Source organism: Zootoca vivipara, chromosome 3, assembly GCF_965207765.1.
Source record: "Zootoca vivipara chromosome 3, rZooViv2.hap1.1, whole genome shotgun sequence".
NCBI lineage: Eukaryota > Metazoa > Chordata > Lepidosauria > Squamata > Lacertidae > Zootoca > Zootoca vivipara.
Genome location: NC_142586.1, coordinates 74,603,666 through 74,629,250, shown reverse-complemented (window position 1 = coordinate 74,629,250; position 25,585 = coordinate 74,603,666). Strand labels below are relative to the sequence as shown.

At 41.1% G+C, this 25,585-nt stretch overlaps 2 protein-coding genes across 5 annotated transcripts in view; one reads left to right on the top strand and one right to left on the bottom strand.

The window, feature by feature from the left end:
* HEATR1 (HEAT repeat containing 1) overlaps nucleotides 1-5,428 on the top strand; it is a 39,039-nt gene extending 33,611 nt beyond the window's left edge. Inside the window, exons 39-45 of the mRNA XM_035108386.3 lie at nucleotides 418-552; nucleotides 1,084-1,188; nucleotides 1,291-1,459; nucleotides 2,759-2,919; nucleotides 3,927-4,085; nucleotides 4,574-4,682; nucleotides 5,190-5,428. Of these exons, the coding sequence (XP_034964277.3) occupies nucleotides 418-552; nucleotides 1,084-1,188; nucleotides 1,291-1,459; nucleotides 2,759-2,919; nucleotides 3,927-4,085; nucleotides 4,574-4,682; nucleotides 5,190-5,278 (927 nt within the window). The 3' untranslated portion in view covers nucleotides 5,279-5,428. The remainder of the gene's footprint in view (nucleotides 1-417; nucleotides 553-1,083; nucleotides 1,189-1,290; nucleotides 1,460-2,758; nucleotides 2,920-3,926; nucleotides 4,086-4,573; nucleotides 4,683-5,189) is intronic.
* On the bottom strand, nucleotides 5,344-18,637 carry LGALS8 (galectin 8). 4 transcript variants are annotated; one of them, XM_060272862.2, is made up of 10 exons: nucleotides 18,567-18,637; nucleotides 16,569-16,695; nucleotides 15,697-15,785; nucleotides 13,642-13,852; nucleotides 11,915-12,034; nucleotides 10,624-10,680; nucleotides 10,515-10,544; nucleotides 9,440-9,528; nucleotides 7,649-7,814; nucleotides 5,344-6,752 (listed from the first exon to the last, which is right to left on the bottom strand). In XM_060272862.2, exons 2-10 carry the CDS (start codon nucleotides 16,608-16,610, stop codon nucleotides 6,603-6,605), a joined length of 954 nt encoding a protein of 317 aa, XP_060128845.2. In that variant the 5' UTR covers nucleotides 16,611-16,695; nucleotides 18,567-18,637; the 3' UTR covers nucleotides 5,344-6,602. The 4 variants fall into 4 exon arrangements, with proteins under 4 accessions (XP_060128845.2, XP_060128846.2, XP_060128847.2 ...); XM_060272863.2 differs by having other exon boundaries at nucleotides 10,515-10,541; XM_060272864.2 differs by lacking the exon at nucleotides 10,624-10,680.
* Between the last annotated feature and the right edge of the window lie 6,948 nt (nucleotides 18,638-25,585).

The following is a 25,585-nucleotide window of genomic DNA, read 5'->3' as shown; positions in this document are numbered from 1 at the left end:
TAGTGCAGTTTTGAAACCAAGTGACTTCACGTTTAAGGAGGGGGAATTCTATCTACGAAGATCTGGTTTTACTTTCCAGAGGCTCTAGCTGTAATTTATATATTTCACTTGTGCTCTAACACTCTCTCATATTTGACAAGTGGCTCCTGGTTGTTGTTTTTAATGCCAATTTAAAGGAATATGAAAGCAGATGGACCACCATTATCTTAAATAAGGGCAAACATTTCATAATTGCTAGTCGCCTAAGAAGCCTCTGGTTCTAACATTTTCATACTGAATGTTCCTATACTGATAAAACCATGTTCTGGAAAGAAAATGCCTTTTCCATGTTTATTTATTTCTATTATCTTAGAAAATAGGTTTTGTCCTGATTTAAATAAATGTCTATCATGTACTTGGTTTTGTTTTGTTTTCTAGAACAATCTGGGTGCACTTATGGATATTCTGAAGGAGCATATCGTAATTCTAGAAAAAGACTCGCTTGCTGCCCATCAGACTGAGCTAACAGCGTTTTTCTTGAAGGCCTTGGACTTCAGAGCTGAGCATTCTCAGGTAGTGTATGGAAGGTCTTCGGGGAACATGCAAAAGTATAACAATAGCCCATTACATGATGTATTCCGCTTATTTTTTTTATTGCTCTGGCCACAGTTCTGCACCCAGGCTGAGTAATTGAGTAATTTAAGAAGCCCAACTGTGTGCAGGATTGCAGCCACTGAATCTCCATGTTTAGAGATGGTCACATATTGGCCAATTACTGTTATTGGTGGTTTTTTTTAAGTGTGTACTTAATATTAAGTATAGTAAAGACACAAGATGAGATCCAGTTGTGGCAGTCTGCTCGCACAATGGAAATTCGCTTTAAGCAACAGGCCTTGCTGTCCCTTCCAGCCCCCTGGGCTGATCCAGGGGGTCCTGCAACTCTCTGGTAAAGATTTGGTAATTTTGGGGAAGTGCAGAGGGGGTGGGGAGCAGAGAAAAGATAAGCCCCTTTGCATGAGTGGAAGCCCACTCTCACTATGTTTTATCTCACCAATAGACTAGTGAATATTGTAGTGTTGATTGGTACTGTCGGTTTTCATCTAGGATGACCTGGAGAACATTGGGAAGACAGAGGCTCATATTATTAAGTGCTTAATCAGCATGGTTATGAAGCTTTCTGAGATGTCTTTTAGACCATTCTTCTTCAAGGTGGGTTTTCTGTCCTATTTCTGTCTTAGCCATTTATAAGCTGCCCAGGCTATTGTTATTTTTATTATTATAGAGAAACTAACATTCCTCTCTCTGTTTCAGCTCTTTGACTGGGCCAAAACTGAGGGTGCCTCTCGGGAGAGGCAGCTGACTTTCTGCCGGCTGGCAGATTGCATTGCCGAGCAGCTAAAAGGACTGTTCACTCTCTTTGCTGGTCATTTAGTGAAGCCATTTGCTGACACACTGAACCAGATCAATACTTCCCAAACAGGTAGGAAGAAGACACTCTGGAATGCAGTAAATAAAATACCGCTCATTTTAATTTGTTTTTGTATTTTTTTCTCTCTTTTTTGCTACACTCGCACTCAGTAGTTTTTTGCAAGTCAAAAACCAGGATTTCCCAGCCCGGAAAGTCAAAATTATTGAAGCAGAATACATCACAGGAATTACAAAAGCTATGCAAGTGTTACATGATCGGCCTTGTGTTTGGCAGTGCCACTTGTACTATTTTAAACACCTTGGCGGTAATTTTCATATACAGGTGAAACTTGGAAAATTAGAATATCATCGAAAAGTGCATTTATTTCAGTAATGCAACTTATTTTTTTCTTTTAATTTTTACAAATGCTTTCTTTTGGAAATTCCACAGTAATAAAACAAATAGTTACAATACAAAAATAAAAATAAACATCGCTATTACATTTCATTAATTCCATTCCATTTATAATTGACCCACCTAATGACAAATAATTACAATTACAAATAAAGGCTTGACATATCTTGCTTTGCATGCCATGCATCTATTTTGTATATTGATTTCACCTTTTAAGTTGCGTTACTGAAATGCACTTTTCAACGATATTCTAATTTTCCAAGTTTCACCTGTTTATTGCTGGAATGAAACTCACGAGAGATATTGCCAAATAGTCTAGAAAGATATTACTTAGGACTAGGATCTGTAGGCATGGATAGGAAGCTGTGGAGAATTGAAATACTATTCCTTTCCTGGCCATTCCCCAACCTACTGAGTCTTTAGGAGACCTTGCTCTCTAAAGCCAGCCTTAAGCACTAGAAACTTGTGCATTTTTGAAAGTAATGTTTATGCTCAAAAGGAAGAGAAGACCACGTGTGTTTTGAGCAAAGGCAGAACTAGAAGAGGGAAAGCACATTAAAATAATACCTACCTGCTGTAGTTGAATCAGAGGATACAGCCTCTCTAAGTAGAAGTCTCCTGTCCCATGGCAACCTGAGAAGTGTGCTTTTTCTAAATTACTGCTGTAATTACCAGGAACTTGATGCACTCGATAATATACTAGAAGCCAGCTACAAGAATTTCTGGCAACGCCACTGTGGGTCACAATAGTTTTGCCATAACAAGTCATCAGAGGTTGGATGTTGCTTATATCTGTAGTGAATAAATTAGCAGTTTTAACCTTGGCCTGCCCATACAGCTAATGTCATGTGATGTTCTCCTAATGAGGCTTGTGCAAATTGTAGCCACTACAAGCGTTACTCTGGTAGTTAAGCAATGCCAATGGTGCCTCATTTCAGTCTCTGTTATTTTTTGCAGATGCAGAGGAAGCTTTCTTTGACTCTGAGAACAACACTGAAAAGTGCTGTTTATTGCTACAGTTCATCCTTGATTGTCTCCACAAAATCTTCCTCTTTGATTCCCATCATTTTGTGAGCAAAGAGAGAGCAGAAACATTGATGATGCCTTTGGTCAATCAGGTATTGATAAACGTATTTTCGCTTAACTGTTGGGCACTGCAGACATTTTTGTTGGGTACCTTTAAATGTCTTCCCTTTTATACACCATACATTTCATGATTGTTCAACTTACAGATGTATGGACATGAAAGGGGGGGGGGGAACCTTGGCTGCTTCATAATTTTCCATTGTTGTCAAAGCACTGACTAAACCAAGTTTAAGCCATGCCCATGGCATCTGTCACAGGATTTTTTCTGGTCAGCAATCACACAGTTCAGAGATGGAACTAACTCTTTATTATCAAAAACACAACCTCCACAGACTTGGTTGAGTGTGACGCCTAATGAGTAGAGCAACTCATTCCCGCTAGTCTTCCTCCATGAACATTTAAGTTGCCGAGACTGAAAGTCCCCACCTCCTCACCAGAGCTTTTCCTAAGCAATCAGAGACTGTGCCTGCGTGCAGCCAAACTTTTCTGCACCCTTTTCATGCCTCCTCTGGTTCTGGTTACAGCAGCGGTCTGTGCCTCTTCACCAACTAGACTAATCTCTGCCTCTTAGCCTCCCCCATCCCACTCTCCTACTTCAGCTTCTGCCTCCGATTCTGGACTTCTCTCTGCAACAAACTCTCCCAGCTTACTAAGCTGTTACCCCTTCAGTTTCTGACACCTCCTCTTCTTAGTCTTCTCCCTCTGTCCACTCATTGTTGTCTAACCACCACTCCCCCCAGCTCTGAGCCTTTTTCCCTTGGGGGTTCCCCAGCTGGTTCCTCCCACCATTCCTCTGCATTCAACCAATCCATGACAGTGTTCTTGCTTAGTCCCATTTTTTCTTCCTATTAAATGCAGCCGGGGTGGTGCATTAGTGGACACAGATTTCAAGGAAGAGGTGTCAAAGGATTCTAGAAACTGTAGGTGACTGGCAAGGAATCTAGGGAAGCTAGCTATCACAATATTGTAACTGTCTGAAACAAAAAAGGAAATAAATTATTTCACGTTTATGTGCATGTGATGTGTTTTCTCTAAATAGCTGGAAAATATGCTTGGGGGAGAAGAGAGGTTCCAGGAGAGAGTGACAACTCACTTGATCCCATGCATAGCTCAGTTTGCAGTTGCAATGGCAGATGACTCTCTGTGGAAGCCACTGAACTATCAGATTTTGCTGAAAATGAGGCATGCATCACCCAAGGTATGTGGCAGAGTTGGGTCATACAATAATATCCCATTTAAGTCACCCTGATGTGACTAAGAAGGCAGATGAATTTCAGTGGTATGCAATTGTTATGTAACCTGATTTCAGACAGTTCCCTGCTTGCACTGCAGCTCCATGCAACAGTTTACAGAGTTTGAAGAGGCTTTTCATGTGGCAAGACTTAATTCAAGTGCATGTAGAGGGAAGCATTGCTATTGCAAACTGCTTTCTGCTTTTTCTTGCACAACCATTAGATACAACTTTGTAGGTTTAACTTGAACTCCCAGTGGGACACATTTACTAAAACATGTGACTAAAGTAAGGGAGCAGACTGCCGTGTGGGGGATGATAACTTCAGCAAAGCTGCGATTCAGAATTTGTGCACAGAAACTTGTATTGCTTAGCATTTTCCTCTTGAGAAATTTGGTGTTCGAATGCAGTAACACCCCACTGTGATACTACTGGCTGCTCTCTTTTTCCTTTAGGTTCGATTTGCTGCCTTGTTAACTTTGCTAGAACTTGCACAAAAAATAAGAGAAAACTACATGGTGCTACTTCCCGAGTCTATTCCTTTCTTGGCAGAGCTTATGGAAGGTAATGTGGCATATATTATTGTCACTGTCAGAATTTCTACTTGGGAGGAGTCTACTGTAAATGAAGCCGTTGCTGCACTTCCTCAGTGGGGTTCAGGACAGTCCATATGCCCTAATAGAAAATGCTCAAGTCTGTTTGCACATTGAGGTTCCACAAGCATGTCCACAGTGGTTTGTGCCGTGACTTGGTGGCTGGTTTTCCTTCTCCCCACTAGTGCTAGGAAGAAATGAAGCACAATCCCTGGCTTAGCGTTCGTCAACTTGTGTGCATTTAACTTACACGATGAAAACTTCATGTGCTTGGCAACTGGCCAGCTGCAGTTGCATAAATTAAACACACCCTTAATGGGCTCTGGGGAGGCAAGTTAGTGGCCCCAACCAACATGGCCAATGGTGAGGAATGATAGTTGCTCACTCCTGTTTTAATGTTTCATAGTGGATGAAACTATTGAGTTCCTTTTTGCCAGTGACTTCATAGTTGTTGTTTGTCTGTCCCCTCCTCCCCCAGATGAATGTGAAGAAGTGGAACACCAGTGCCAGAAGACAATTCAGCAGCTTGAGGTTATTCTTGGAGAACCACTGCAGAGTTACTTCTAAGACTATCCATGGTCTTTTTCTTTTCATCATCATCCTCAATAAGATTGAAACATAAACGATGAACATTTTTTCAATGTTAAACAAAGAATTTTAATTGTATACATTTTTTTCCACTCTGGATTGTGATATTAAAAAACTTTCGTTTATAAATGGTTGGGCACTTGGCATTTATCCTTTCTCTGGCTTGCGTAAACTGGATGTGTTCTTCACATTAGGAAAGTGTGAGGTAAAAACTTCACATCACCCAACTTTGTGCCTGAAGCAAAAAAAACCTTCTAGATTACATCCTTGATCTAAATTCTGCAATAAAACTAGCTCTTGCCTCAACCCCCCATGAGGAAACTAACACTAGCTGTTTAAATACTGCCAACTTGGTGGCGCTGAAGAGGAAACTTCGCTCACTACTTGGGCTTGTCTCTCAGTGACCTAATCTCTGCTGGTGGCATTGTTAAATAAAAGGTTTCAGGTAGACCAGGGAAGAGGTTTGACTATACCTCCTCATTCCTATCGGCCATGCTGCCTTGAGATGAAGTCCAACAACAGCTGGGAGGGCCACAGTTTCCTTGCCACTGCAGCAAGTCATTATAGTTCATTTCTTTAAAAGATAAAGATTTTGGAAGTCATGGTATCTAATTTTCTCTACATAGCTTCCCAGAAGTAAAATTTTAATTCTGCGCCCTTCAGCTGAGAGAGAGAAAATGGACCCTTTGTCTCTAATCCCTAGCCCTAAACCCCAAACACTTATGTGGTACAACAAAATAGGGAGTTTCTCCATTTTGGTCATGTTTTTGTGAAGAAAGACACCTCTAAAAATTGAGACTAATAATGGTGCCCTTCATGAGAATATGTATTTTCCAATACAGTGCAACCAGTTGAGAGTATATACTGGTTATAATTTCTAGAAATGTTCTAAAAGCACGAGAAAGGTAAGAACATAAGAGTTCTTTTGAATCTGCCATACCTTCCATTACCAGCAGCAGAGTTAGCTTAACAATATAGTCTTCAAATTCACTAGTTGAATTTAGCATACACCATTTTAGTAACAACAGCTGGTAGCTATTTATAACTTAATATTACATTGTGAATCAACAGTATGTTTATTCTGCAAGCTGTGGTTAGTTTTTAGATATTATGTCAGTTGATTTCTATGGACAAATACAGAAAGGTTTTTGTAAGCAATCTGCATCCAGTATATATATATTTTTTTTGCTGCAGTAGATGGATCAAGTTTAATGCTGCTCAACGCCCTCAAGCTTAGAGGAAGGGATTCAAGGAGACCTTTCTAAAATCACTTTGAAAGTAACACACAAGTACTGCATCGCGGTTACCAGCTCCTCACATCCAGCAGTTGAAGGTCCCCATGGATTTCCAGGATGCTGATCTTTCCAAGCTGTTTGAACCGGTGTTTGTACTCTATGGCATGCACACCATTGATCGCAATGTTGTACTGATGGGCCTTGCAGAGTATTATCAACTGAAAGTTAAAGACATTTGACATCCTTAGTTAAATTAAAAAACATTCAAAGTTGTGGGGTGTGTAAGATAGGAGCATCTGCAAGGGGAAGGCTACAACCTACCCAAAAACTTAAGGATGGCCATGTAATTTAGGGACTCATTTACAAGGTAGGATAGTTCGCAACCGTAATATTCAAATAGTTTCGGAACATGTTTAGAAATACTGTAGAAACTTTTAAGACTAACTTTATAGGATGCTGTGTGCTGAAGCTACAAAGCCCTTCCTTCTGCTGCACCTGTGAGCTACCTAGCAGCCTTGCAGGCAAGAGGAAGGGAATATCCGATAAAGGTCCTATCTGCCACACTGCTTCAACTGCTGTGACATAAACAGCTGTTTCTGCTATATTAAGTTGATGCATAGACCGAGGCTGGCAGAAATCTGTAGTGAGAAGCCTAGTAATCCCATCATAGGTCAGACCTTACAAAAATACTCCATGATCTGAAAGGAGGTATAGCTTACAGAACATCGCCATTCTTGCCTGAGCCACTGGGCATAGTGCATTTCTACTTGAATCATCCCGCGACTTCAAACATGTCCCTGCCATCTATGATAATCAGCTACCAAATTCTGCATGTCCATGGTACATGCTCCAGAGAAATAAATATGGCAGAAAGTACTCATAACTGTCTAGTACTGTTGGGATTCCAGCTCCCATCAGCCACCACTAACAGGATGGTCACTGATGATGGGAGTTTAAATCCATGGAGGGCCACAGTTTAGTCTCTCTGGGAGAACTAATGTTACACCATATTCTTCTCTACCCAGTCCAACACCAATTTTCCATTCCCTGCACACGTCTGCATTGCACGTATCACAGCAGAGCACTACTGGCCTATATTTGCTTAATTAGTTACCTCAAAGTACATTCCTGGAGCGAAAGGAAAATGAGAAATCTGCTTTTCTTCTTCTCCCCAGCTGCTGTCCAGGTAGGAATTTCTCACAAGAGCTTTATCTCTTATTCGGGGATTCAGATGCAGCGCAATGTCATCTGAGTCACTGGCTTTAAGGTTAATGGCAAAGCTGTGAACAAAATAGTAATGTTAAACTACTGCAGCATCGTTATCATACTGGACAGTGGTGGGAATTACTGAAAGAAGTCAGAAAGTACCACTCTTATGGTTTACAACAATCAGTGACAACAAAGGTTCTGATTTGTTGTTGTCGTTTAGTCGTGTCCGACTCTTCGTGACCCCATGGACCAGAGCACGCCAGGCACTCCTGTCTTGCACTGCCTCCCGCAGTTTGGTCAAATTCATGTTCGTAGCTTCGAGAACACTGTCCAACCATCTTGTCCTCTGTCGTCCCCTTCTCCTTGTGCCCTCAATCTTTCCCAGCATCAGGGTCTTTTCCAGGGAGTCTTCTCTTCTCATGAGGTGGCCAAAGTATTGGAGCCTCAGCTTCAGGATATGTCCTTCCAGTGAGCACTCAGGGCTGATTTCCTTCAGAATGGATAGATTTTATCTTCTAGCAGTCCATGGGACTCTCAAGAGTCTCCTCCAGCACCATAATTCAAAAGCATCGATTCTTCGGCGATCAGCCTTCTTTATGGTCCACCTCTCACTTCCATACATCACTACAGTGGTACCTCGGTTTATGAACACAATTGGTTTCGGAATTCTGTTCATAAGCTGAAACGTTCATAAACTGAAGCGAACGTAATGGAAAGTGAATTAATCCGTTCCAGATGGGTCCGCGGTGTTCATAAACCAAAAATTCATAAACTGAGGTGTTCATAAACCGAGATTCCACTGTACTGGGAAAACCATAGCTTTAACTATACGGACCTTTGTAGGCAAGGTGATGTCTCTGCTTTTTAAGATGCTGTCTAGGTTTGTCATTGCTTTTCTCCCAAGAAGCAGGCGTCTTTTAATTTCGTGACTGCTGTCACCATCTGCAGTGATCAAGGAGCCCAAGAAAGTAAAATCTCTCACTGCCTCCATTTCTTCCATTTGCCAGGAGGTGATGGGACCAGTGGCCATGATCTTGGTTTTTTAATGTTGAGCTTCAGACCACATTTTGCGCTCTCCTCTTTCACCTTCATTAAAAGGTTCTTTAATTCCTCCTCACTTTCTGCCATCAAGGTTGTGTCATCTGCATATCTGAGGTTGTTGATATTTCTTCCGGCAATCTTAATTCCGGCTTGGGATTCATCTAGTCCAGCCTTTCGCATGATGAATTCTGCATATAAGTTAAATAAGCAGGGAGACAATATACAACCTTGTCGTACTCCTTTCCCAATTTTGAACCAATCAGTTGTTCCATATCCAGTTCTAACTGTAGCTTCTTGTTCCACATAGAGATTTCTCAGGAGACAGATGAGGTGATCAGGCACTCCCATTTCTTTAAGAACTTGCCATAGTTTGCTGTGGTCGACACAGTCAAAGGCTTTTGTATAGTCAATGAAGCAGAAGTAGACATTTTTCTGGAACTCTCTAGCTTTCTCCATAATCCAGCGCATGTTTGCTATTTGGTCTCTGGTTCCTCTGCCCCTTCGAAATCCAGCTTGCACTTCTGGGAGTTCTCGGTCCACATACTGCCTAAGCCTGCCTTGTAAAATTTTAAGCATACACAGAGAAAGAGACCCAAAACAGCAGCATGTTAAAACTGCCTAAGAAAAACGACAAATGCCACTCTGATTTACTAACCTATTTGCTTTTTCATTAACTTCTCCTTTTACGACGATTGTTCGCCCAGGCTCAAGAGGAGAATGAAGTCGTGCAATGTAAGGAACTACCTGAAAATTTAACCATGCTTAGAATTATTATTACAAAATTAATGGACTGAAGTTCTCTGATCACTGAATCCTGTGATCAGTTAGTTTTTACACCTGCCTCACTGTTCATTCCATTTTTGGATGACAAGCAAACATAAAACAGGTTCAGAATTGGGCTGCCCCTCTTTATTTTGACAATACACTTCTCCTTTTACTAATTCCTCAGCTTTTCCTCTCATTACCTTATTGATTTTCTTTAAAGAGTGTTATATACCGCTTAGTTTACAAAAACCCTCCAAGTGGTTTACACAAAACCTTACGTTCATTGGTGTTTTTAAGGAGTTACTCTCCTACAAGGTTTATTCAAACTTTAAGTGGCAATCACAATTCCATCAGGTGCAACTGTAGCTCCCACAGTGAACATGGGAAGAGGAATGCAGAGTGGGAAACTGCAGCCAAACACTGCTTCCCATCACATGTCCTATGGTGAGAAAGACACACATCTGCCATCAACTGGGGTAGCCATGGAAAAATACAGTTGCATAACATGGTTTGAAGATACAGGTAAGTAGCCGTGTTGGTCTGAGTCGAAGCAAAATAAAAAAATTCCTTCAGTAGCACCTTAAAGACCAACTAAGTTTTTATTTTGGTATGAGCTTTCGTGTGCATGCACACTTCAAGAAGTGTGCATGCACACGAAAGCTCATAACAAAATAAAAACTTAGTTGGTCTTTAAGGTGCTACTGAAGGAATTTTTTTATTATGGTTTGAAGAATAAGGATAAATTTATCAAGTGTGCGCTCTCTCATTAATACCCTAGCAAATAGTGAAGGGATGGAGAGACAAGACTACCTTACAAAAATTATTTCAAAATGAATGGCTACTTAAGCAAGAATGATGCTACACAATTCTGCATCAAGGGGCCATGTGAGAAAGCTCATCTGCCCACTCCCTAATAAATCTTGCATTGTGTTTCAAATGTGGTTTACATGCCAACTGATACTTACAAACTGTGACGCATCAGGGACTTCTTCCTGCTGGAAAGAGATAGAGAGACTTGGTTATAACCTAAGAAGAACAAAGCTGTGAACCTAGCCAGATAAGAAGAATACCTACATTTCCTGCGTTTGTCTTTGTTGCCCCTAGCAAGGATGGCTGAGAGCCTTGCAAAGACTGCAGAGAAAAGATAGGTTGACAGATCAACACTCACAGGTTACAGAAAACTCACATAATGAACTGTCATCTCTGAATATCTTTCCAACTGTGAATGTTTCATCAGCAAGCTGTTGAAGGAGGGGTGGTTTTTCATTGCTTTAAAACAGGGTGGGAACCTGTGACCCTCTAGAAGTTGTTGGATGAAACCTCCTACATCCCTGACCTGGGGCTGATGGGAGCTGGAGTTCAGCAACATCTAGAGCAGGCATAGGCAAACTCAGCCCTCCAGATGTTTCGGGACTACAACTCCCATCATCCCTGACCACTGGTCCTGTTAGCTAGGGATGGTGGGAGTTGTAGTCCCAAAACATCTGGAGGGCAGAGTTTGCCTACGCCTGATCTAGAGAGTCACAGATTTCCCACCCCTGCTTTATTAAGATGGCCCTCAAACACATTAGCAAGGCAGTGATGATCCAGCGGGGGCAGATCTCACAACTTCTTCTATAGAAGGTCACCACAGAGGCACAATGTCAAATGAGGTAGACTGATTAATGCATTGCAAGGATATCTGCCACTTCAGCGATACACCAATTTGTGTGGAGAAAAATGTGGAATCGCTTCCCCAAAAGCAAAACAGGCTCTTCATTATTTCTGGACTCTGCATAGGCACTATGAGGACATCATTCAGACGCATTAGGCCCCAAACTGTTCATGCTAGTAGTTATATAAATACTGTGCTCAGGGTACAATATTTCTCACTGCCCAAGTCACTGGACAATTCCTCTGTCAAATATCACACACCGATGCTGCAGGCAATATTTTCTCCCCTTCCTAGATGTTTCTGCCTGGGAGTGAAGCACACCGTCAGATCTATTCTGACCTATCCATAGTTGCTCTTTACGTGTTCCGCCACAGCATGAAATTGTAAGAAGCAGAAAAATGTCTATAATATAGAGACAGGCAACGTGGAGCCACTTTGATGCAGTGGTTAGAGTATTGGAGTGCATTTGAGGAGACCCATGTTCAGATCCACACTTGGCCATGAAGCTCATCAAATGACATTAGGCCAATCACTAGCTTTCAACTCAACCTACTTAACAGAGTTGTGAGGAGGAAAAAATGGGGGTGGGAAATAAATAATATATGTATGTCACCTTGGAGGAAGGGTAAGATAAGCTTAATATCTATCTATCTATCTATCTATCTATGCATGCAGTCCTTAAATAAGTTGCTGCGTTATTTAATAACTTACCGTATTTGACACAAATCCTATCATACTGACTTGCACGTTTCCATATATTCCAATTGTATCTATTTTTTCAAGGTTAAGCCTATGCTTATAGATCAACAAGTGCTTTCCATTTACAGATACCTAGGAAAAAATAGAAACAAAAACACACAACTATTTCAAACAGTTGTGGGGAAAATATGCTATCATCCAAACTTTACATTTATTCATGCACATGCATCTTAGTTCAAGTTCTTTTAGCATGCAACTGGCTTCCAACAAAGATGTTGGCAGTTTCTCATTTTTACGTTTCTGAAAACAAAGGCGCCTAGATGCAACTTTTCACAAGATTCTCTGATTCAACTGTCTCAAAATGCTTGGTCTGCATGCTCTGGAATCCTTGCATGTAAGTTATTGAGCTGTCAGCAGTGAGTCCCAAGGACAACACAAACCCAAAAGCTGAAAGGACAATCTGTTTTCTAAAATTGTGTCCGCACACAACTAGTATCTTTCCATATACTAATTGCACAAGGTGGAAGCGCAATAAATCAGTGCTGTATCCCAGGTTTTGAGCTTCGTGTCCTGGTTTTGTCATGGAATGACATCTATCTTACTCTGCAAAGGTTTGCTATTATTTTCAGCTAACAAAAATCAGCCCATTGCTCTTTTTGGCTGCTTCCTTTGCTATTGGCACTTTTCTCTCTCTTTGTAATCCCCACCCCAGCTTCAGAATATCACCACTGCACCCATTCACCCAAACAGCTTACGAATTACAGCTGCCAGCAAAAGCTAAAACCCTGGTTACTTCACAAAACTCAGACACTACAGACACTTTAGCATCTTCACATTTTCTCCCTCCCTTTTGGCAGCATACTGCATCCAATTTATCAGGCAGATGTATGGGTGCCATTGCCGCATTTGTTGATGTTTTTTTTAAAAAACAAACAAACAAACTGATTATGCAGTTTTTAAGAGAAGGAATTATGTGTTTATGAAAAATGGGTGAAGATTTTCTTCAACACTGCCTTTAAAATAAAAAAGTGGCAGGTGTGCTGGTAAGAAGACAGCTAATGGCAAATTGTGAGAATAGGAGACACATTCTGAGCAGAAATATTTGTCAGTTGCATTCAGCTCCAAATGTAGTTTTTTGATGCTTGAATACAATCTTACCAGCAAGTGTTGCTTCATTAAGACATTGCTGCCTCCCACTTTTGTCTCTCTGGTTTACTGGAATCTACACACTACTAGTAAAGCACTATTAAACCAGTAGCTTTCTACATGTAAATGGAAAACCTCTTCTTCCTAGCTGCATGCTTCTTAGACCAAGAGATAAAGAGTGCCACCCTGATGTGTTTTGTACCATGCAGAGTCTGCATGCCTTACCCATTGTCAAGAAATAATGAAACCATCCTCTTTTTCCTTCATGTTTTACAACTACAATTCCCCAAGACAGTTTGTTTTATTCACATCAACACAACTTCATCTAGAAGCCAAAAAAAAAAAAAAAAAAACACCCCGCAGTGGCTATAAAGAGCAGTGATCCACAAACACTCAAGTTGTTTGAAATGGAGCAATTCAGGCAAAATTAAGCACTTCTTAAGTTCTACTAATTTCAGTGGGAGAGTTAAGCTCTTAAATCCTGTTGAAGCCAGTGTGACATCAATGCCCGATTTTGGCTGGATTGCACCCTCTGTGCTTTTTGCCATGACAGACTGGCTAAGTAAATAAGTAATCAACTTCTAATAACTCACCTGGAATTTATCATGCAGAACCATAAAAACGATCTCAAATGGCTTTCCTTTTCCAAAAGGCATTGCATGAGTTATCTCTTCCCAGCCCCATCTTTCGTTCTGTAGGGTATTGCAAACAACGCAACCAGATTTTTTGAAGCGGGGGTTGAAGTGAAAGGCTACATCAGCCCGAGGTTTTGTGCTATTGCCACACTGGAAGTCTATCTGGAACCTAGCAGTAAATTGAAACACATCAGTCAAATCTCCCATAAGCAACATGCAACAACTATCTAAGGCATTACTGTGTAATTGCTACCTGTGAGAATAGGATGCTTGCTCTATATTCCATGTATGCTACACGAATCCAGAAAATTGAGCTGGATCAATAGGAGCACCCAACTCTTAGTTTGGCTCACGCACGCTCATGGCAACACAGCCACATTGGCAGAGGGCTTAGCCATAGCTTGGTCACTGGACTCACAGCTGAAGATAGCAAACTACTCTCAGCAAGATGAGAACACAAGCATCAGTTCCAGTTTTCAACTTCTGATACTAAAGATGGTGTATGAAACACAGAAACGCTCTTTGTAGTCTATATATGTCCATGTCACAGGTGTAATGAAAGCCATTATTATTACTTTTTAAGTGGATATGTTCATGGCTTTGGCACAGGTCACTAGCAATTACCAGAAATACCCCCCCCCAATCTAGTAAACATTTAAAAACATTATTTTATACAGTATATGCTTACATTTCAGTCATTGCATAAGCCAGACTTCTTGCATGTTCACTTTAGCATGACCTTCATTTAATGTTTAGATCTTAGGAGGAGAAGCCAATTACTTTCCCAAGCCGTGCATTATTTGAAATTATTTCTGGGGAATCATAGAGTTGGAAGAGACCACAAGGGCCATCCAGTCCAAACCCCTGCCAAGCAGGAAACACCATCAAAGCATTCCGACTGTCTCGCCAGAGTGGTGCATGCTCTAGTTATCTGCCGCTTGGACTACTGCAATGCGCTCTACGTGGGGCTACCTTTGAAGGTGACCCGGAAATGACAACTAATCCAGCATGTGGCAGCTAGACTGGTGACTGGGAGCGGCCACCGAGACCACATAACTCCGGTCTTGAAAGATCTACATTGGCTCCCAGTACGTTTCCAAGCACAATTCAAAGTGTTGGTGCTGACCTTTAAAGCCCTAAATGGCCTCGGTCCAGTATACCTAAAGGAGCGTCTCCACCCCCATCCAGTGCCGAGGTCCAGTGCCAAGGGCCTTCTGGCGGTTCCCTCGTTGCCTGAAGCCAAGTTGCAGAGAACCAGGCAGAGGGCCTTCTTGGTGGTGGTGCCCGCCCTGTGGAACGCCCTCCCATCAGATGTCAAAGAGAAAAACAGCTACCAGATTTTTAGAAGACATCTGAAGGCAGCTCTGTTTAGGGAGGCTTTCAATCTTTAATCAATTATTTTATTCTTCTGTTGGAAGCTGCCCAGAGTGGCTGGGGAAACCCAGCCAGATGGGCGGGGTATAAATAATAAATTATTATTATTATTATTATTATTATTATTATTATTATTATTATTCCTGACAGATGGCTGTCAAGCCTCCGCTTAAAGACCTCCAAAGAAGGAGACTCCACCACACTCCTTGGCAGCAAATTCCACTGCCGAACAGCTCTTACTGTCAGGAAGTTCTTCCTAATGTTTAGGTGGAATCTTCTTTCTTGTAGCTTGAATCCATTGCTCCGTGTCCACTTCTCTGGAGCAGCAGAAAACAACCTTTCACCCTCTTCTATATGACATCCTTTTATATATTTGAACATGGCTATCGTATCACCCCTTAACCTTCTCTTCTCCAGGCTAAACATGGAGAAATCACTTCCACCAGAAAACCTATGATGCGGAAGCAGCAAGTGCTTCCAGCAATTTGTAACACTTCTCAAAAGCTTTAATTTCATACAGATTTGATGCAACCATTTCAATATGTGAGGGAACGTGTTCTGCTGTCATTTCTTTGTGTGCTTGCCTTCAAGCATCACCTACCAGAGGACTATTTATAAATATCTTATTTGAACTCTTACCTTTCTGCACCTTCTGGGACGGACCCACGTATGACCACAAGCTCTCCAGGCAAAAGACCCCCAAGTATAGTCCCAGTATATGGAATACTCTATAAAAAGGAGAGGGAAATGGAATTATTATGCTTCAGGCTTGAGAAGAAGAAAAATGAAATTTATACATAGTTTATTTACATTATTAACCTTTTCTGTATTTCACTAACTAGGACTCAACAAAATCAAGTTTTGAACTATTTTTATTTGGGGAGGGGACCGGGGGTGTGTCATAATTAGCAATATCTACTAGTTTCGCCAATTCAGAGAAACTCTTTGCTGGGACACAGTCTAAGGCGGCTGGCATACTTATTTGTTTGAACTGACCAGTATAAAACAATCAATCACTTCTAGGAACTAGTGGGTGCATTATCTATACTGTATACAACATGGGCTTGGGACCTAGAACAGTCCCAGGACAAAGAGGTGCCATCAAATTAATTTGGACTAGATTCCTAATCCACACCTATGTGCCTTTCTTCTCCAAAAAGATAGATGTACACACAGAGCTCCGAGAACTCATTGTCCACACTCCTCTAGCTGCTTCTCTCAGGCTGCAAGCCTAAATACTAGGAAGTAACTTTGAACCCATGGGGCTTCCTTCTAATTAAACTCGCTGCTATCAGACTTCCCCCACACCCCGGGCATGAGCTTCTCCTCTCAGCCCACAATCACATGGGAAACTATAGTTCTGTCAGCCCTTCTTTCTCTTCATCCACTTTGTCTTTGGCCTAGTTCTCTAAATTTTCGCTTCACTTTTACTGTAAAACAAGCTTTCTTTAAGGTGAAATGACAAAATCTACAGGCGTCAAAAGGAAAGAAGATGAACAGGAGATAGTTACCGGGTTCTGGACTGTCTTCTGAAAATTGTCCAGGGACGTCATTTTTCCGTCCTCTGATCTAAGGAAGTCTTCAGGCTCTGCAGGACCCACTGTGTGGGTCTTGAATGGCAATAAACAGCTCCTGAAACTAAACCATAGAGCTTTGGTGTAACGGAACACAAGTTAAGAGAAAAATGGGTGCAAAAAAAATATTTTGGGCGATAGCATTCCATAATTGGAGCACCATAACAGAAAAGGCTCTGTACTCTCTTGAACATGGGAGGTATAATAATAATAATAATAATAACAACAACAACAATAATAATATATTATTTATACCCCGCCCATCTGGCCGGGTCTCCCCAGCCACTCTGGGCGGCTTCCAACAGAAAAATACAACACAATAATCTATTAAACATTAAAAGCCTCCCTGAACAGGGCTGCCTTCAGATGTCTTCTAAAAGTCTGGTAGTTGTTTTCCTTTTTGACATCTGTTGGGAGGGCGTTCCACAGGGCAGGCACCAGGATAAGGCCTCAGCAGTCAATCTCAGTATGTGCACAGGTTATAGGGTAGAAGGCCATCCTTCAGGGGCCAGAAATACCCAGTAACCAGGGGTATCATATTGATCCAGCACAAGGATACAGATGTGTTCAGGAGAAATCCAATGCCAATTTAAATCAACAAGATTCTGAATGGCTACCATGGTCAACTGCCGAAATAAATGACCAGCATTCCATTGTGTACGTATATTGCACAATGTCCTATGTGCACCATATTACCCTTTTATATATGTTCCTTGAGTACAATATAGTACTTTTCATACTGTGAGTCTTTCTGTTGTCTATATAGGGACCGTCACTGACGTCTGTACTCTCCCTAATGATCATTTCACACATTACATAAAGAATGTTTGACTATGAAACAGCGAAGCAGTATATATCATTCCAGTGGAAACTGCAGAAGCCGTTTTAGCAAGTGATGGTAGGAAGTAACAGATCACAAGGCATGCACATCATTCTCAAGGAAAGCAGATGAAAGGTCAAAGTCTAACTCACAAATATTGAGAAAGGGAGTTCAGGGCACAGCCCTTCCAACATTTAGCGGGGCAAGTGAGCTGGGCTAATCATCCTTTGCTAATTGCAGCCTCCAGTTGTGGGTGTCTTTGGCTACATAGTATATAGTACAACAAGCTGCATCCAATACTGTAATAGCTTCCTGACAAGTATGCCTGTATGATGCACATTTGCAAATCCTTATTTATCTTATTCACGCCATCAGTTTTAAGCAAACACTTTGAAATGCAGAGGGATCCCCAACACAAATATATATTTATTGTGCTTCTTCATCTTTTCTGAAAGAGGATTACCAGGATGGGAAAACATAATGTGGCTCAAGTCATGGATGAGCAGTCTAATATCTTGTTCCCAGCAAAAGTTCTCCTCTAGCTTGCACAGATCAAATCAGCACAGTTACACTGAAAAACATTTATTCAGAATTAGGCTTCACTGAAATCAATAGCTGTAATGAGGATACTAAAATAGTGTAAAGTCAACCCATCCAATGGCAGAAATGCTACCACAGCATATGAGTGGCTTCTGAATTGCACCCGATCAACTTTATCCTGAATGTCCTCGGAAGAAAGCTCAACATATTTCAATGGAGCTTTTTATCAACAAATGTATATTTACTTTTTTGATATTTACAAAATAATACAGATAATACAACAGGGTTTCAGCTTGAGAAATATATTGGAGAGTAACTGCAAAAGTAATGTGTAAATGAACTCCTTAGAAGTAAAGTAAATAAATTGCAGCACTTCCTAGAGACACGGATTTTAACTTTTGCTGGATTTTAGGTACTCTTTTAAGGCACACACTCATGTTTATAGAAAGACACAAAACTCTCCCACCAAAAAATATAGTATCTCGTTTCCACAACACTACGCGCAGCTCTAAGGTTTGGAGAGAATACTATCATTTTCCTCACTTTCCTTGGGATTATGTGCATCTTCCTCTTACCTTTATAAACCCGTATCCATCGGAAGCGCTCGGTCCTTGATGTTGTTCACGCCATTGAAACTCATCGCACTGTTTAAAATGGTTCCTCGGGTTTCTTCTATTTCCTGGATCACATACACCAGCATAATGACGTCAGCTACTTAGCTCCTCCTCCCCATAAAGGAACATCGTTTCATTAAAATGGAGGGGGGGGCCGCAGTGGGCTTCTGTTTTGACCCGGAGTGGTCGAAATTATTAGAGAGGGTCTTTAACTAAATCCCCAAGACTTCCAGCACGGTTGATTTCCTTCAGCTGGCTGCCTCAGGCTAATATTTATGTATTATTTACTTTATTTTCATGCATGTCTATGTCGTGTTAATGACGGTGCGACGGGAGAAGGGGGGTGGGGTGGAACACGCCCTGAACTGCATGTACTAAACTCCAGTTCTTTGATAACTTCTTATATGACTATATTTTCATCCCATTCAAGCTCCTGTTCCGTTTTAATGGGATTATGCAGTACGGCGACCTCTCTCCATTTCTACAAAGATGAGCATTCCCAACATCCAGTGCTGTTCTTTCCTCTTTCTGGCAAACCACTGTTTTGCTTTTTGGAAAAAAAATTGCGTTTTGCTTTTTGGCAGGCAATGCAAACAGGTGCACTTCGTACTCCCCCCCCCCCCCGCGCATCCCCGCAACTGCCTACCCAATTAGTAAAGATTGCTGAATGTGTTTGAGTTACAGTACAGTTATTAGGTCCTCTTAAAAAGTACAGACTGGTCCACTAGGGCAAAAGGGACACTGGCCCTCACCTTAGCATGCAACACCCCCCCCCCACAACGCTTCATCAAAAGATCACAGGGTGATTCACCAAAATACACACCATAATAGCAAACAAAAACAATGACACTCCCCCTGTACAGTTTAAAAGGTAATACTATTTTTTAATTAGCCAAAGGCCTGGGAGAAGAGGAATGCTGCATTTTTTAATTTTATTTTTGGGGACCTACCCAGAGATTAAATTTTAACTACAAATGTAGTTAATCAATAAAATACATCATATTATATATCATAGCTGCCAAGTTTTTGCTTTTCTCGCGAGGAAGCCTATTCAGCATAAGGGGAAATCCCTGTAAAAAAGGGATAACTTGGCAGCTATGTTATATATAAATATACTGACTTTGTTTTTAAGGCAATAAAGCCAGTCTGGCTACTGAAGAACATTCAATATGCAATGGGTGGAGGCAGGGGAGAGGTTACATCCTCAGGCAGTGATCTTTGGTGTGAGAGTTGCCTGAAACGTTGGACAGGTTTGGTATTCAGAGCTTATAACTGGAACCTGCAGTTTCTTATGTGGGAGCTTTCCACTCAGTCCTTCAGGGTGGCAGGGCTGGTTTTTACTATTATATACAGTGACTGCCTCAGGTAGCACATGGGAGGGGCTAGAATAGCCTATAAGCTGCCCCTCCCCTCATCCTACAGTGGGGGGGGGGAAGTATTTGATCCCCTGCTAAATTTGCCCCTTTGCCCTCTGATAAAGAAATGACCAGTCCACAATTTTAATGGTAGGTTTATTGTAGCTGTGAGAGACAGAATAACAACAGGAAAACCCCCAGAAACCCAGAAGACAAAATTCAGAGATTGATGAGCATTATAATGAGTGAAATAAGTATTTGATCCCTTTGTATATGACCAGTCATTTCTTCGTCAGAGGGCAAATTTAGCAGGGGATCAAATACTTCCCCCCCCCTCACTGTACCCCCATCCATCTACACACACATTTCCCCCTTCTATTTACAGTCCCAGCCCTATACACAACATCCGCAAGCATGCACAAAATCCCCTCTGATCCATACACAAACTACAGAGCCACTTGCAAGCACCACTGTGATGGAGGCTATGATGAACGGCTGGGTCCTCCTTTCAGTCCAGCTACTATGGCCAGGCCATGCCATGTGTTAGAAACATGATCTTGAAAAAAACAAAAATGGAACACAAATTAGACTTTTCAGAACAGGGAATTCTGCTTCCCCTGCTATGGATTACTACTGTTTCTTCTGCAACCAGTGCACACCTATTGCTGGTTGAGGAAGCAGTAAGCATACATCATTAGCCACAAATCTAGTTCTATCCTTTATTGGGACCCACCCAGAGAATATATGTTAACTACATTCAACAATATACAATGGGTGGGGCTGGGGAGAGGTCACATACTGTGTTTTCATGCATTCCCCCCCCCCAAACCAGCTTTGTCCTGAATTGAGAAAAAGAATGGCCTAGCTGTGTTTTAAACCGTAACTGTGTTTAAAGACAAGATTTACAATGCATTGAGGTTGTTCTTTGGATTAAAAAAATTGGATCAAAGTTTGTTGGGGGCAGGGAACACATCTAATCACAGTATGTGTACATATTACCTCTTACTCTGGCTCCAGTGCACTCCCACCACCGATTATTCAAGACATGTACACATGATATTTGCCACAGTCCATCTCTGTCCTGTATCTTGAGAAATACGCTGCTTCCCTCGATCCAGCTTCCATCCGATTTGACAGATATGGATTGCGTACACCACATCATCATGTGTACATCATGTGTACACCACTTCCCAAACCAGCAGTGGAAGTGCATTAGATGCAGAGTAAATAGGAGTACACAGCCTAAATGTCACTCAGGAACCCTGCAATCAGAAAACACACAAGGCCTTGACTTTAATCTAAAATTGTGTGTATGAGTGCAACCTTCTAGCAGACTCACTGCTTCTGGACTGGCTGCATTTGAGGAAGGTTTTGCAATTTAGAACTAAACAAAAGGAAGTATGCTCAAAAATGAGATACAAGGTTGCAGAGAATTTCCTAGGTAATCTTTCATTTGGATCGACTCCAAGCACAGATGCTGACTCCAAGGATTGGATCCCATTTGATCTTAATAGGAATCAGCACAAGGATTGCTATGGTCCCACATTTTAAGCCATTTGGCACTGAAATGAATTTGTTCAGCACTGTATCTTTGTTATATGGGGCATTGTGGGGACAACACATAGTGCCGGCCAATCTCACCCCCCATCCCCCACAGTGGTGGAGAAAATGTGAGGGTCGGGCCTTAGGAAGGGGAAGGCAGTGGCACACACACAACCCTCACTCCTCCTTCATGCAAAGAAAGTGATAATTTACATAATGGTGTGTGTAAAGGTCAAGTTTGGCGTTTCCATGTGCTGCTCTGGTTTGCCAGAAGCGGCTTTGTCATGCTGGCCACATGACCTGGAAGCTATACGCCGGCTCCCTCGGCCAATAATGCGAGATGAGCGCGCAAACCCAGAGTCGGTCACGACTGGACCTAATGGTCAGGGGTCCCTTTACCTTTTTAAAGGTCAAGTTAACAGAAAAATTAGTGTTGAGCATTTAATATGAATTAAATTTAATTTGTTGAACTGTCACAAGTTTGCTGTTGCCTATAAGCTACCGTCCTCTTTCACCCGTGGTCGTTCCCTGTGTTCATGAACTGAACTCAATTAGAGAGAGCTCCTGAGTTTGGTTTTGATTCTAGATTAGGTATCTCAGTTTTAGATTCCACCCAAAAAACAAACTTATCCATACTACAAGTCTAAGAAAAGGCAGAGGGAAAAGAAATACTTTAGGGTGTGTATGTCACTTCTTCCTGGAGAGTCCCTCCTTTTAATCTTTTCCTTCCTGTTGGATAATCAAATGAAAACTCTCTAACTTGTTGCTATATAAAGGACTAAGCAATTGGAAACTTATTGTGGAAAACAATTGCCCCCCCCCTTTTTTTTACTGTTTGCTGGGTTGGTTTTTCTGCCCAGAAAGCCTGAAAAGATCCCATACTGAACCTTTGGAAAAAAATTATGTTCTGTCCTGGAGCTTGGGGGTTCTCCATCTCATTTTGGTTTGTTGAAAAGAAACAATTGTTCATCTTACCCACTGAAATGCAGTGCATTCAGTAGCTCTGAATCTTGCAGATGGCTTGTTTATTGAGCAACCATCCGAATTTGTTTGTGGAAATGTTAGTTGTTATCGGTTATTTATTAAGAATTCATTCTAATTATTCTAATTTATTCACAGGGAGGTTATGCACCGAACAATTGTTACCCCACATTTTCCTATCCTAAATCAACTTTGGGATTTTGCTGCTATGTAACTGAATACCATCCCCAAATAGTGATAATCTAGAAGTGCCCTATATTTTCAAACACCAAAGATTAAATTATTGTAATACTACAGTTCATCAGTAGATGGGGTGAGTCTTCTTCATTTCGAGGTTTCTAGCCCAAGCCTGTTTACTTTGAAGTGACTCTAATTGAGTTCAGTGGGTTTTACCACCAAGTAAACATTCTTAGCATGGCAACTCTATTAGAGAACACATCCCTTGAGACAGAATCAAATTTTCTTAGAACACATAAGCCAATACCTAAAACAGGCATAGTTATTTTGTTTTACATTTTAAAGCATAAAAACATATATATTAAATATACATTAAACATACATATTAAACATATATATTAAACATATATATTAAATATATATTTTTCTGTAGTGAAACAGCTGCTTTGAGATCTTGTGTGGAATGTCCTGGGAGATTGAGGTGTTCTCCTGCTGGTTTCTCTGTCTTGTGATTCCTGATGTCAGATTTATGTCCATTTGTCCTTTGGCGTAGGGTTTGAATATACATAAGGGTCTGGTTACTTCTGTTTCAGTGTATCTGATGAAGTGTGCATGCACACGAAAGCTCATACCAAAATGAAAACTTAGTTGGTCTTTAAGGTGCTACTGAAGGTTTGTTTATAATATTTAAATACTGCTGTATCATAAAAATATATCACTGTGGTTAACAACAATGTAAAAATATAAAACTAAGCAATAAAATCACAAAAAATTAAAACCAAAAAGGAAATTAAAATTTTGAGGAGCACATGAGAGGGTGAAATAGAAGCCACTTAAAAATGTTGTATTTTTGTTGCTGTCTACTAAACAATGGAAGTTTTATTGGGTTAGCTTGTTCTTCACACTAAACTGGGACTTCAGTGGGAGAGGAAGGAGATTAAAATAGTCACCCCTGTGCAAACAGCCAACCTGCCTACATGCATGACAGACCATAGAATATGGTGTAACTCAGGACTCAATCACAACACACTAACAGCAGTATATTAACCCAACAGGGAGACCATATTTCAAATAACAGGCTGTGCTGGCCCTGTATCTTGTACATTTAGAGATCACAAGGGGGATTTCAGTGAGAAGGGCACTGTGCACTTTCTGCTGGAGCCCACCTGTGTGGGTTGGCGTTCTTGGTTTCTCTGAAATGTGGGTGCCATCACTTGCCCAGTCCCTGACGTGTTTCCAGGGACACAGTGTGTGTGCCTGACTTTTTCCCGCCATTTTTGTTTTGTTTTAGCTGGGTCATTTTCTTCTCTCCAGCTGGGCTGAGCACAGTGCAGTGACGGTTTCCCCAGCAAAAGCACTACCCTATCTCTGGCCCCCGCATAATGTGGGTATAGGATTGCAGAGTCTGTGCTTCAGACCTTTGTGCTCACAAAGCAGATGTTCCCTCGCATTATTGCTTGAATTTTTAGCTTTGTGTGAAGCTGGCTCAGTTAAATTTAAAGTTATCAACCTACTCTCCAGTCCCAATCACATTGGTCCAACATGGCATAAGTGAGTGAAACGGCAGTACATATAACAGCTTAAACTTTTAACACAAGGTGCCTAAAAAAAATGTAAGAAAGGATGAGAGAAACCCATGTTGCATTGTACTTCACATATAACTAAGCAATGCTCTTGTGGGATGGGCTTGCGGGTTTGTGCCAAGAACCTAATTAGAGCTTGAATTGCTTGTCGGAGATAAAAATAGGCCTCACAGCCGAGCTTTTGTATGTAATCTTAGCACAAATTAAGCCCAAGACAAAAAGGAGAGTAGGGGGAAGAGGAACATAAATAGGTTGGCATTTGATAGCTATAATTTTATCCTCTCAGATCAGCTGTATGTTCTGTACAGACACATAGGTAGGCAAAAGGAAGGAGAGTCAGCTGTGTGACACAAGGAAGACTCTTCCTTCCTACCATGGTCCTCAGTGGCATCTTCTTATAATGACTTTTGACATGTTTCTTTTCTTTCTTTTTTAGCGGTGAATAATCTCAATTCAGTGTCCCTGAATCTTAAAACATCCAGAACATATATTCAGAAAGCATTAAAATTTGAAGCATGGATTCCATCGAACATTTGATAAATGTTGAAGATGCAAGAAACTGCGTAAAGACTCCTTGTATAGTTTTTGAAAATGTTCCTTTGGGAAACCTTTTAGGATGTTTATCTTTTGGGACAGGCTTCAGTTATTACTCAAGACCTGAATGTGTCTGCTGCTTGATTATTTACAGAATATAGTGAATCTAGAATAGAGATCTAGAAATTGTTTGTCAATTTGTAATAAAAATATTTTTTTATAAAACGATATCAAATCTCTACTATCAGCCTTGTTTTACAATATATTGGATATCACTGTACTGACAAAACAAACACATTCTGTGTGCGTTCTTGGAGGTAAACAAGTGAACAGACAATTAATAAGATGCCATGATTAATACGTAGTTGCAATGAGTTGGAATGATAAATTTCACAAAAATCGCTCAGTTCGCAGCTCATTCTAAGCCAAAGAGGGGGAACCTGTGGCCTGTAGGCCAAACTTGAAGCACTGCCAGGTTTCCCCATTTAGCCCACACTCTTATTGTTGACAATTACAGGAAGAGCAAGATTTCCAAGACTGACGAAATCCTTTCCTCTCATAGCTGTTAATGGGAGGCCTGTGGTTTTCTAGGGTGGCCTCTAACAAATCACCCCCCCAAAAGTCAAAACACAGATCTGCAAAAGAAAAAGAACAAAAGAACAAAAAATGCACATGCTGGTTTTAGAAAATAGTAACTGTAATAATTTAAATGGAAATACAATGCAACTCACCTTAGTGGGGAAGACTGTCACTAGGCGAGCTGTGTGCCTGCCGTCTAGGTGGTACGGTAGTTGTTGATGGGAAACTT